Source organism: Pelodiscus sinensis, chromosome 9 (genome assembly GCF_049634645.1).
Source record: "Pelodiscus sinensis isolate JC-2024 chromosome 9, ASM4963464v1, whole genome shotgun sequence".
Classification (NCBI taxonomy): domain Eukaryota; kingdom Metazoa; phylum Chordata; order Testudines; family Trionychidae; genus Pelodiscus; species Pelodiscus sinensis.
The window spans coordinates 29,781,715-29,795,827 of NC_134719.1; the positions used below are offsets into that span (position 1 = coordinate 29,781,715).

A 14,113-nucleotide genomic window follows, 5' to 3' on the forward strand; every position below is an offset into this window, starting at 1 on the left:
CATCTGGGGGGACTATTTTGGAAAGTAATAACTAAGCAAAGGACTTAGGAGTCATGGTGGATAATACACTTTCAGTGCAATGCAGTGCTAAGAGAGCAAATGCAATCCTTGGATGTATAAGTAGGGGAATAACATTACACAAAAGTACAGAGATGCTATTATATACAACATTAGTTAGTCCATCATTGGAAAACTGATTGCAGTTTTGGTGCTTGTGCTTTAAAAAGGATGTTGAAAAAATGAAAAAGGCTCTGAAAATAGCTACAAAGATGATTCAAAGTCAGGAAAATCTGGCTTACAGTAAGAGACTTAAGAGGCTCAGTCCTGTTAGCTTGTTGGAGATGTTTAAAGAGGTGACAGTAAATCGCAGTCTGTAAGTCACAGTCACAGTCTGTAAAAACCTACAAAGGAAAAAAACTGACAGTTGAAGGCTCTGTAATCTAGCAGCAAAAGGCATAACAAGAAGCTGGAAGCTGATCCAGTTACAATAAGGCACAAAATGTTATGTGAAGATAATTCACCACCACTGGTGGCATCAGAGGGGTAGCCGTGTTAGTCTTGAAAAACAATGAGTAGTCCTGTGGCACCTTACAGACTAACAATTATTTTATATTATATATTCATGAGCTTTCGTGGACAAAATCCACTTCCTTAGATTAGCTGAGGAAGTGGGTTTTGCCCATGAAAGCTCATAACACCATTGGTGGATTCTGCATCACTTGAAGGCTTTAAAGCATATGGCTGCATGGCTTTCTATTGGCTATGCTCTACCCCACCCACAAATGTTGGGTTCAATACAGAATCCATCTGGTGAAAAGATCTCAGCTGTGTCATGCAGATGATGATCTTAGTGCACCTTCCTGGCCTTGAATTCTTTCATCTGCATTGGGGTTTGGAGGATGAAGAGAAGAAAAGAAGAAGAAAAAAATCTATCACAAACGTTGGTAATTTTCTCCTACATATCATATATATAGTAGTCCAGTGTCTGAGAGTCTGTAACGCCGAAATGCTGGCTGTTCCCTCTGGGCGGTGCTGTTGCCTGAAATGCTGGCTGTTCCCTCTGGGCAGCCCATGTTGCATGGGGAGTGTGGGGCCCAAACGGCCGCTTGATCCCTCGGGGCAGCCTGGCTGAGTGGCGCAGAAGTCAGCCGAGCGCCATGGCGGGAGAAGGGGGAGCGGGGTGGTGATGTGCAGCGTGACAGTGGCTCCAGGCCCTGCCCTCCTTGACCTCCCACCATGGCGCTTGGCTGACTTCTGCGCCACTCAGCCAGGCCGCCACATGGGAGCAAGTGGTACAAGCAACTGTTTGGGCTCCACGCTCCCCGTGCAGCACGAGGAGTGCAGAGCCCAAAAGGCCATTTGGGCTCCGCGGTCCCCCGAGTGAGAGGCAGGAGGGGGAGAAGAAGAGAAAGAGAGAAACAGAGAGAAAGGCAGGAGGCATAGGAGAGCTGAGAGAGAGAGCGAGAGGGGGAGGCAGGAGAGAGAGAGAGAGACTGGAGGCTCAGGAGAGAAGACTGACATGGAGGAGAGACCTGAAAATCCCATCTTATGACAGGCTAATTGGCTAGTAACATAATAAAATCCCTGCTTTAGTTATAAATTCCAAATAGTAAGTACAAGCAGCAATGCCTGATTACAATTTAGATATATATTTGTAAGGCTATTAGGCTACCTGCCTAAGGACTGAAATTCTACTTATTTTGTAAATTACTTATTTTCCTTTCAATAATAACCCCTTTAAATTGCTATTTCTAGCAAGTTTATTAGATTACTTATCCAGGTCTGGTTAAACTGTACATGAAATACTTCTGATAATCGCTTGGAGAAGGGACCACATTTCTTGCACTATAATCCATGGAAAAATTCAAGCTATTTTTAATGCATCTTAACCAAGGCAGAGTGAGACTTCATAAAAGCTGTTGTAAGCATTTCCTAGTTGGAAAGAACAGGCTGCTTTATAGAGAGATGTACACCAACAGATAATGTTCTTTTTAGTATGGGCAAGAATGAGTTTAAAATTGGGATGGGGGGACCAAAAATTAAATTAAGGAAAAGGATGCTTTGTAGCGTAAGGAAGGGTGTTCTATGTATAATATAGTGCTATTGGGTCTTTTCCATTCAAATGGCAAGCCAGATATGGGCAAAGTGGGATTTTTTTATTTAATTTAATGAAACCTCTATTATATCCAGTAAAACATGTAGTAAAAGTCTGAGCTGTAGTGAAGCAACACCTAATATAGCTCATGAGTGAGACAGTCTATGGACTCCCCCAGTCCTGGGCTGCTTATGTTGGTCCATTTCCCATGCAGAAACTGGAGAAGCCCGAGGGCTACTCTAAATTAAGTTGGCAACTATTAGCCCCAGCATTGACTGGTTTTTAGCAAGACTGTTGAGATAGACCAGTTGAGAGATTTGTCTCCCTACCCACATCTATCATCGGGGTTTGAGACTGCCCAAAAAAACCCGACAAGGGAGTGTTGGTGCAAAACATGTGTGTGTTTATTAAACTAATCAACTGTTAAATAAGATCAAATGAAATATAGGGATTCCCAACACAACTAACCAAGTAACCATGTAAAGGATACAAAACAGTATACTGACTGTGACCAAAATGACCTATTTGCTTCCCAGAATGGATCCCCAGTAAAGGAAATGGAGGACTCAAAAGGTCTCTGCCATGTTCTTGCAGCTTGCTTCTGGACCCCTGTGATCTCACTACGTGGATCAGATCCAGCACCAACCAGCTGACTCGACATGTGAAGAGTGGAGCTGAAACAGCAGGTAGGTGTTGGCTCTGCTCGATGGTGTTTTCTCCTTTTGTCCCTGCATCTTCATGGGTGCAAGTGTGATCCAGAGGAAGGATGGCAATTGATGGTTCACCCTAGCATGCAGGTTAGACTCTCTCACAACCTAAGGCTTGACACTATGGCCTACACACCTGTGTTAGGCTTGGCTCAGAGGTATCCATTAGAACTCTGCCACTCAGACAGGCAGCCTTCTCCCTCTGACATGCTAACCTTTATACACACTGCTGCTGTCAGGCAGTCTACAGGTCACATGGCCATTTGGTTTCCCGCCTTTTGGAGGAAAGGATGCAAAACTGTACCAGAGGAGGGGGAAGATGGGTAGCCAAGATGGCTTCCTAGTTGTGATTACCAGAAATCCAATATGGCATACAGATGTTAACACTAAGACAATTTTCCCCAACACCAGTGGGATGCTATGAAATCCACAGATTGACATGCTCTAAGGGACAGAAGGTAGCATCAGAGGCACTTTGAAGACTCTATTACACTGAAAATCTCGTTGCAGGCAGGGCACCTTCTCAGAAAATTTCACAGAGAAAGTTGTGTCAGTTTATATCCTGCAATGCTCAGGGAGAAGGCGTGGAAGATATAATAGATCATACAGACCTTTCTATGGAGGAGCAACATCCCCTCCAGCCTCACAGCAAGTGATACCCCTGCTTACAAAAGTGCATGGGAGAGCAACCCTGTTCTGGCTGATCATTCTAGTTTTAGGATAGCTTTATAGCGGCTCTCCAACCAAAAATGTCCTGAATTCAATAGGAAATTTATGTTGTGGTCATTTTTAGCTAAAACAGTTGCAGGGATCCTGGTCATCAGCTAACAGTCCATGGCAGATGGTGATTTTTAATCTTATTAATCTTACAAACAAGTACATGATTTTTTGCTGATTACTGAAAGATTCAGGTCTATAGGTAGAACAGTTCCATGGTGCATTAGGCTGAAGGTGATTTACAAATGATGCTCAGTTTGTTGATGCTGCAAGAGGTCAGCTTGGAGCAGGACTTTGAATTTGTCCCTAGGATGCTAGTATTTACTTTGGAGAAAGTTAGAAGCCTCTAGGCCAGAGTTTTATAGGTAGATAGGCACCTAAACATGCCAATAGGCACTTAGTGGTAGTTACACAAGCAACTTTGTAACTCCTCAGGAGACAGGCACCTTATGTAACTCCTCAGGAGACAGGCACCTTATGTAGACACTTGAAAAAAAAAAATCGCACTAGACTCTTATCTACATCTTTGAAAACCTGAGCCTATGTCCTGCTAACTGGTGCTGATTCACTCCCCAGATTATAGAGATAAATCTAGTGACTCATGAAGGAGCTGGAGTCTTGGAACGCTAATCTCTTCTGAGTTTTTTCCAAATTGATAGTGGATAAGGAGAGACCTTTTTTCAAAGCTTCAGAGGGGTAGCTGAGTTAGTCTGTACAGGATAAACTTAAAAAACAACAAATAGTCTGGTAGCACTTTAAAGAGTAACAAAACGTGTAGATGGCTTCATGAGTTTTTGTGGGCACAGCCCACTTCTTCAGATTAAAAGTACCTATTTCCTCATGTTGGTCAAAATTCAATTGCTATTGAAGTCACCGGAAATCCTCCATTATATTCCATGGGATAGTTAGCCTCAGCATAATCCAGTATTTATCCAGTGCTCAGTTATTACTATTCATAAGCACAAGAAATCTGAATAAGCAAAACATTTATTTAGTCCTTCAAAATCATTGTATTATCCTAAAAAATCTGAGGAAAGTGTTAAGGATGTGTGTCCAACCAATTGAAACACTTGAACTATCTTACCCATTATCAAGATAGCTTCCCCAATTATCACCTCTAATACCATTAACTCACAAACATCCCACTCTCCCCACCTGTAATATCATCAATTCACAGACACTTACCTTCCTTCCTTCCCCCCCCCCCCCCCCCCCCCCCGCATCCCCGTCCTGTTCTGAAATGTGATTTGTCCTTTTCATATGTGTTCATTTTTTTTAATTGTATCCTTTGGTATATATGGTTGTGACTATTTTCTTCCACTATTTGATCTGAGGAAGTGGGTCTGGCCCACGAAAGCTCATCATCTAATAAACCATCTTGTTAGTCTTTAAAGTGCTACATTGTCCTGCATTTTGCTTCAGCTACCCCAGACTAACACAGCTACATTTCTATCACTGTCCAACCAAGTTCTTTTAACAGGAAACTGACTACCTTTCCCAGCATATCATACACAGAACACCATTTAATTAATTGTAAACAACAGCATCACCTAGTGGCCTACTGGAATCACCACAGTCATATTACAGAGCTTTAATAGTCAACTCGATTTAGAAAGCAAGAATTCTATATGCAACTTTAAACCGCTTTAAACAGCACATTCCTTCCGGCCTGTTGAGAGATTTTTACTGTTTTCAATATATTCTTTATTTAATTAAATGCCTGGGAAGATCAATTGACCAAGCCAAGTTTTGCACAATAATTTCTGTGGATTGATCTTAAACTAGTGGCATCTGAGTAGGATTATGAAATTTCAGTAGAGGAAATGGCTCACACCCACATTGATTAATTGGGAGGAAATAGAAAAATCAGTAGCTATGAGTTAAATATGCTGTTATTTTGAAAAAGCTGCAGCATTAAGACACTCTGAATGACTAAACTACAGAAAAGGGTGGCTAACAGGCCTGAAGCCTACTCTAAGCAGATCAAAATTAAGTGTGTGTTGCTGCCTGCACTTTTCAAGCCCTTGATGCAGGCGATATTATACCGGTGCTCTGGAGTTTACACTGGCTTCCAATTCATTTCTGATTGAACTCAAGGTGTTGGATTGATCAATAAAGTTTCCAGTGGTTTCCATCTAACAACTCTCAAAATAGCTATTTCAAAATAGCATGTCCACACTACAAATGCCCATTGAAATAGCACAGATCTATATCAAATCAGTGTCCACACTGATTGAAGGCTGAATCGCATGTAAGGCCCCCCGGAAGCACTCTGGACAGGGCATCAGGACAGCAGTCACTTCCCGTAGCTGCTGCCTGAGGCTTGTGCTTAAAGGAGCTATCCTCTACAGCCATGTCTCAGGCTCTTCCCCTTTGCCTACCTCCTCCAGGGACAGCAAATTCTTCTCATTGTGTGCTCTGGTTGCAGTTGTAGATACCATAGCACTCCAGCCATGGAACTGGACCTGCTGCAAAGCACTCGCTGGCTCCTGGACTTCATGCTGCACCTCCTAGTGCAGTTACGGCAGGCTGCCCAGAGGGTACTGCAGGAGCAGGACCTGCAGCTAACTGTAGGGCACCACCTGACCTCTCCTCAGGTGTTGCTCATGCAGCACAACTCTTCCCCTGCATACTGTGCACTGCCACTTCTGGCAATGGGAGACCAGCTCCAATTGGCAAATCATCATGGAGGGTGGAATGACCAACAGTGGCTCCAGAACTTCCTGGAGCTGTGCGAGTGGCTTGCCCCTGCCCTTAAGTAACAGGACACCCACACGTAACCCACAATCCCCCTCCAGAAAGGTGTCACCATCGCTCTTTGGAAGCTCACCATGCCAGACAGCTACCACTCTGTCGGGAACCAGTTTGGCATGGGGAAATTGACCGTTGGGGCTGTGCTCATGCAGGTGGTATTCTCTATTGTCCCAGGAGGGTGCTAAAGCACAGGAATGGGATTCCCTAGGGAAGACCTAGGGAATCTTTGTCCCTAGAGGTTTTGCAGTCCTGTCTTCACAAAGCCCTGCTGGGGATGGGATAAGCAGGGGGCTGCTCCTGCTGTGGGAAGGGGCTTGGGGAATTCCCAAAGGCTTTGGCAACCCTGCGATTCTGTTTGTCTACTTCTACAGCTGGTGAGGGCCATCAACAACCACCCTGCTGTGCAGAGTAGTCATCCTGGGCAACATGGACCCCACTGTCGCTGGCTTTGCTGCCATGGGATTCCCCAACTGCAGGGGAATCATTGATGGCACCCACATCCCCTTCCGGGCCCCCAACCACCAGGCCTCCGATCACATCAACCAGAAGGTAGAGTTGCTTAATAACTCCTTTGTTTTGGTCTTCACCAAGAAGTTTGATGATGAAGGGATGCCTAACATAGTGAATACCAGTGGAAATATGGTAGGTTTAGAAGAAGTTAAAAATTAGAAAAGTTAGATGTCTGCAAGTAACCAAGGTCTCATTAAATACATCCTAGAATACTCAAGGAGCTGATAAAGGAGGTATTTGAGCCTTAAGATATCATCTTTGAAAAATCATGGAAGGCAGGTGAGATTCCAGAACCAATCATGCCAAACCAATCTGATAGCTTTCTTTGATAGGATAACAAGTCTTGTGGATAAGGGAGAAGCAGAGGACGTGGTGGTATACCTAGACTTTAGTAAGATATTTGGTATGGTCTTGCATGACCTTCTTATCAATAAACTAGACAAATCCAATTTACATGGAACTACTTATAAGGTGGGTGCATAATTGGCTGGATAACCATTCTCAGAATTAACAGTTCGTCATGCTGGAAGGGCATAACAAGTAGGGTCTGTTTTGGGACCAGTTCTGTTCAATATCTTCAACTATTTAGATGATGGCATAGAGAGTACTCTTATTAAGCTTGCAGATGATACCAAGTTAGGAGGGGGTTGCAACTGCTTTGGAGGATAGGGTCATAATTCAAAATGATCTGGGGAAACTGGAGAAATGGCTGAGGTAAATAGGATGAAGTTTAATAAGGACAAATGTAAAGTACCCCACTTAGGAAGGAACAATCACTTTCACACATACAGAATGAGATGTGACTATCTAGGAAGGAGTACTGCAGAAAGGGATCTAGAGGTTATAGTGGACCACAAGCTAAATATGAGTCAACAGTGTGACACAGGTGCAAAATAAGCAAACACGATTCTGGGCTGTATTAACAGGAATGTTGTGAGCAAGACACTGAGTAGTCACTCTTCCACTCTAATCTGTGCTGATTAACAGGGCTTGACAAACCGTGGTGAGATCTACTCGTCAGCCCCGCACCGCGCATGCGTCAGATCGGCACTGTGCATGTGCGCAGTGCTGGTGAACGGGACGAACGGCTGAAATCTACTCGCCATAGGCGAGTAGAAACAGTGATTTGTCGAGCCCTGCTGATTAGGCCTCAGTTGGAGTATTGTGTCCAGTTTGGGGCACCACATTTCAAGAAAAATGTAGAGAAATTGGAGATGGTCCAGAGAAGAGCAACAAAAATGATTAAAAGGTCTAGAAAACATCATGTTTGCTTTTTTTGCAAGTGTCACACTGTTGACTCATATTTAGCTTGTGGTCCACTATGACCCATAGATCCTTTTCAGTAGTACTTCTTCCTAGACAGTCGCTTCCCATTCTGTATCTGTGAAGCTGACTGTTCCTTCCTAAGTGGATACTGATGACAGTGACAGAAGGGAAGTTACAGTCATACTGGTTTGCATGTGCAAACATTTTTACATGGATAAATGATAATTTGGTGCTGAAATATAATAATTGCACTTGCAGCAAAGAGCAGACACATTTTAGAAAAACCAAAATTAATAAAATTCCAGAGACCCGTGTCCAAAGCATAAGTATGGCAAACAAGAATGAAGGGTTGCTGTTCAAGAGCCCAGGGCTTCCTTGGAACAAAAAAGGAAGCCTTTGCAAAGATGCAGGGCCTTCACAAAATGTCTATAAACCTGTTTCATTAGATGCTGGTTGTAGGCATAGGAAGCACTCAGGGTTAAAAGCAACACATTTTATTGGTAAACTACGGATAGAAGACTAAATATCACTGACATCTTAACAATGCTCCAAACTATTGCACCAGGAAGAAATGGAAATATTTCTACCCACTAGCCACCCTTGACAACCTCAGTTTGTCCTTTGCAAATAAATCAGAATGAACTCAGAAAACTTTTTTCTGTGACAACAGCTGTGGTTTTGTAGTAGTATTTATGCCGATATACCTCAGTAAGGTACCTTAATATGAAAGAACTATGGAAGCCACAGAGGGAGAAGCGAGGTAATGAAATGAAAATCAATCACAAAAGACACCAAAGATTTTGCTGTTTGTACTTCGCCACCTTTCAAGTTGAATCCCTATACTCTTATCTCTTAACACTATTTCAGATCCACCCTCGCTTCTACACTGTAAGATTAGTCTACACTACAAGGTTTTTGAGCAAAAACCGGCAGCAAAATGGCGGAGCAGCCACACCTCAAGCGCGTTTTTGCACAAAAAATAATACAGTAAATTGGCAGACGAGAGGGCATTTTTGCTGGTAGAGTTATACCTCTCCACATGAGGAATATTTCCTTTTTGCACTACAGCTCTTGCACAAAAAGGAATGTGTGGATGCTCCGGAGGGGTTTCTTGCACAAAAAGAGCCTACCAGACAAAGTACGGGTGCTCTGATGGCCATTCTGTTAATGGCAATCAGAGCTTTCTTGCGCAAGTGTGTCCATGCTGTGTGGATGCTCTTTTGTGCAAAAGCACATCGCTTTTGTGATGCGCTTCTGAGGTGTGGATGCGCTTTTGCGCAATAAGTTTTTGCAGAAGATCTCTTCCTCAAAAAGATTCTTGTGCAAAAACCTTGCAGTGTAGACAAAGCCTAAATGTTTTATGTTATGTTTATGTTTCTTTTACTAAGACCTCCCCCTTAAAACTATGACAATTCATGAAATTATGATCAAAACGGATTTCTTTAAATCAAGGCCAAAGTAACTTGAGTTGATAAAGAAAAAAATACACCATGCAGATTTGTTGTTGTAGGATCACGACTGTTTTCAACTGATTAATACAAAAAGATTATGCTAGACAGCAAGAACTGAATGCACATAAAATAGGAAATACATTTCTTAGAATATACTTTTCACATATATTGTCCATTTATGTTTCAAAGAATTTGATTCTTGACTGAAACAATTATAATCCTAACACATCTGTACTGTAAACAGTATATCACTATAAAACCAGTTTAAATTGGCATGTAAAATACTATGATTATAGATGCATGTGTTTCATTTCATGGCATCTTAGCAGAATCATTTATATTGTCTATTTACAAACTTATAAAGATCTTGCACTTTAATCATTGGAAAGCTATGAAAGAGGTACTTTCAAGTCACATGACTTAATAAATATATAACCTGTATTGTTAAAAATCTACAGTATACTGTACATTCAAGTTGAGACAAAAGTTTCAATGCTAGCTACACTTTCGATATAAATGTACATTTACAATAATTAAACAATCCTAAAAGTGCTACCTTTGTCTGTGATGAAAATAAACACTAAAGTTCCAGTGTCTCATTTACAACCAAATCCCATACATTCCTTTATTCACAGAATCTCAGCTTCTGTTACTAGAATATCCAAAACTTTTCTAGTTTATTTAAAAAAAAAAAATCTTTCAAAAGTTGCAAAAAAAGAAATTTAAAAAAAAATAAAAAAAGTCACACCCACACACTGCAATTCAGATAATCTCTTAGCTCATTGAAAGGAGGATCAAACTCATAACACCCTGTTTCACCTTAGAAAGAAAAGTTTATGGACACATTTCTTTAACAAAAGACAGCAGACAACCCTAGAAAGTCTAAGGCAGTTTATCTATAACATAGAACATGAACTTTAGAAATCTTCTATGACCAATGTCTTGATGCATTATTCAGCTTCTGGTTTGTTGATACCCTTCCATTGCTTTGGCTTGCTGTCTTCAGTAGTTTTATTCAATACAGTGCTTGAATTGCTGGAAAGAGAAAGTTAAAATGTAACTAATATTTCCCTTTACAAACGTAAGTAAAAATGGTTTTGATAATGGTTGAAAGTTGCATAATAATTATGCTAAATAATGTATTCCACTGTAACTTTTGTTGTAATGTCTATTTAGATCTTCCAAAGCTATGGTACTATTCTCTAATCACTATTACTCAAGAGGAGCAGTTCACACACACACACTATAAAAGTAATGACTGGTGATATAATTTCAGATACCTGTTGTGTGCGATATGTTGAACTGTCTGGCAAAGTTCCTCTGCCATAGGTACACTAGACAAAAAATGAGGTTTCTTGTGCCGAGACCTGAAGTTTATTAACTGATTGTCTGGCTCAGAACCTGCAAGACATACAAGTAATTTATTAAACAATCTTGTAGTTATAAAGTATCTAGAAAGAGGCCTTCTTCCATAACTCTTATTTTCTCCCAATAATAATAAATATGCACATTAATAAAATGATTAGATTACTGAACTAAAAGGATGTCAAAAGCAGTACACAGAGAGAGAGTACAGTATTCCTTTTAGTAAATATTTAACTTTAAAACAAGAAAAATAGGAATACAAATAGTCTCACTGAACTCAATGGGAATAATCGTGTTTAAAAGACACACAATATTTTCTGGATCAGATTTTTACTTATTGTGTAGTAAAACTTGTATTGTATTGTAGGATTTCTGAGCAGGGGTGGGCAAACATTTTTGATGGAGGAGCACTCCAAGGGTATGTCTACACTACAGAGAAGATTGAAGCTGCCACTGTCGATTTTCCAGGGTTCAAATTAGCAGGTCTCGAGAAGACATGCTAATTCAAACTTAGAGGGACACTCCTGTCAATGCCGGTAGTTCTGCATCCACGAGGAGTAAGGGAAATCAAAAGGAAAGCGATCTTCCTTGGGCTTTCTGCAGCACAGACAGTAACCAAAAGTCAAGTTAAGGTACCTTTGACTTCAGCTATGCAGTTAACGTAGCTGAACTTGTGACTCCTAATTTGACCTTACCCCATAGTGTAGACATACTCCAAGATTTTGTAAAGTGGTCAAGGGGCTGCACTTTTATGTGGAGATGATGTGGGATCTGGGATGGAGACTGGGGTGCAGAAGGGAGCTCGGGATAGATGACTGGTGTGCAGGAGAGGGTGTAGGGTCTGAGAAGGAGTTTGGGTGAAGAAGTGGGGCTATGACCTGGGGCAGGGGATTGGGGTGCATGGTCTAGGAGGGGGTAGGGGTTCAGGAGAGGATTCTGGCCTGGGGAGAGCTGTAGCAGGGAGTGCACGGGGGTGAGGGGGCCGAATTTGCATGCTGCCTCTGCCCCCAGCACAATCTCTCAGCTTCCAAGGTCCGGTTTCCAAGGGTCCCGGCAGTTCCAGAGGGTCCAGATGGGACAAGCTGCGGGTTGGATTATAAGGTTTGGCAGGCCCTGCCCACCTCCGCTTAAGAGTCTTGGATACCTGCCAGTATCATTGCAAAAATTATTGATGAGAGCATGAGAGTTCATAAGTTAGCTCATATCCAAAAGAAATTAAACTGACTAGATAACATTTCTTGGCACTTGCTGATCTAGCCCTTTATTTCAGTGAATGAACAGACCAGCATTACCTACGAGAGCTGGATCAAGCCCTGTGATTCTTTTTCATTTATGATTTCAAAATGCTTCACAAAAGCTGGGAAAGCAGAATTATGCAGACAATAATGCACTATTACACAGCATTTCCATTATATACTTTGGAGTTATATTATTTTGGAGTTTAACATAGTAAAATCTTAAAACTACAGTAGAGTCCGGATTATCCATCATTCGGTAATCCGACACTCCGCTTTATCCAACCCTGCAGGTCCCGGGACGAAGTGGCGCCGGCAGAAGAGGCATCAGCGGTTCCAAGAGAGCAATGGGGCAGCTAGTGGAGCTATTCTCCCTGCTCGCGCCCTGGAGCCGCTGATGCCTGCAGCTCTTGGGGACGAAGCGGCGCCAGCAGGAGTGGCATCAGTGGCTCCAGGGCACGGGGCGGGAGAATGGCCCTGCTCACTGCCCCGTTGCTCTCTTGGAGTCACTGATGCCGCTCCTGCCAGCGCCGCTTTGTTCCCGGGAGCTGCAGGCATCAGTGGCTCCAGGAGAGCTACAGAGCAATGAGCGGGGCCGGGCGCCAGGAAGCTGCAGGGAGGGCAGGGGCCAGGGCCAGGCAGGGATAGGGCCAGGCTACAGTAGAGTCCCTATCATCCGACATATTCGGTAATCCGACCACGTGACGGTCCCGTTTAGGTCGGATAATTGGGACTCTACTGTAAAGTAAAATGTAGAGTTCTATTGATAACCATTATGTAAGCGTATCCAAATGGCATTACGTCAAAGTGGCAAAGGAATTCTTAAGTGTTTATAGGCAGGAGTGTTTATTGCTATATTCTTTCTTAAAATGTGCTTACCATGGCCATACAAAAAAAAAATCCATGAACGTTGAAACAGGATGAATAATAACAATTAAATGCTGTAGCATGTTGTGCTCAAAGGTGCAAATTAAACTGCGCACGTGCAAATCTGGGAGTGAAAAAAGTGTATCTAACACTGAAAAGTCACATGAAACTAAGCAAAAGTTTAATGGGTTAATTTTGTGTTTATGGGGTTGTATGAAAAATATATATTCTAGAATTATTAATGTTAGAAAAAAATATTACCTATAGAGACAAATATTTTCAATTTGTTTCCAAAGGACATGACAGTCATCTGAAAACACACTGCAGATGATCTGGCATAGAAATTATGGCAGCACAAAACTAAATTCCTTTTTACTACCATCAATAGCATCACTTTCACTATTTTACTGTTCTCCATTGCTTCTTTTCCATTGAATAGCTTATGCATTGGGTTATCAGATGCAATAACCAAATATTTCCAGAATGATGCGTCCCAGTTCCTACCTTTATTTCTAATCTCTTCAGCTCTCCATATGTCACCTTATTTTTCTATTCTCAGTATACAAAGTGCTTTACATCTTACTCACTAATTAAGCATGCTATTTAGTGCTAAGAGTTCCGTTCTATATTTGACATTCAATAGCTTACTTCTCAAAGAGAAGCTTATCATGTAATCATGACTGGACTCTCAGGATTCCCTTCTTAGGTGAACTACCAAGACACCCTAGTAGCTCCAACTTTTACATAGATTTCTAAGGTTTTTTAAATTAGATCAAGGATATCTTTAAACTTAGGAAGCTTCCATTTTCTTGTGTATGTATCTTCCAGTTGAGAGAGAAAATAAAACATTATAAAGATGAGTTTTATGACATTTACAAAAGTTAATGAGTAAAATACTTGCTTCCTGAGAAGGCACTTTGAGACTTCACATGTTCAGAGTTCTTGTGATCATAAGTTATGCTCAAAAACTGTTGCTTCAGCCAAGCTCCTCTATCTTCTTCAAATGCCTTTCTCTGAAAAGAGAGATGCCAACTTATATTCTATACAGAAAGTGGTAGATTTATACCGATTGATGTGCTTTGCATATAAAGTCATAAAATGAAGTTTGTTCATATAGACAGACAGACTTATTATTTTAGAGATTTT

General features: G+C 41.6%; 1 protein-coding gene across 6 annotated transcripts in view; it reads right to left on the reverse strand.

The window, feature by feature from the left end:
• Positions 1 to 10,376: 10,376 nt before the first annotated feature.
• Positions 10,377 to 14,113, reverse strand: part of SSX2IP (SSX family member 2 interacting protein) — a 62,123-nt gene continuing 58,386 nt past the window's right edge. For all 6 annotated transcript variants that reach the window (XM_075936365.1, XM_075936364.1, XM_075936361.1 and 3 more), the window contains 3 exons: positions 13,869 to 13,980; positions 10,781 to 10,901; positions 10,377 to 10,535 (listed from right to left, as the gene is read on the reverse strand). In XM_075936365.1, the coding sequence (XP_075792480.1) occupies positions 10,451 to 10,535; positions 10,781 to 10,901; positions 13,869 to 13,980 (318 nt within the window). In that variant the 3' untranslated portion in view covers positions 10,377 to 10,450. The remainder of the gene's footprint in view (positions 10,536 to 10,780; positions 10,902 to 13,868; positions 13,981 to 14,113) is intronic.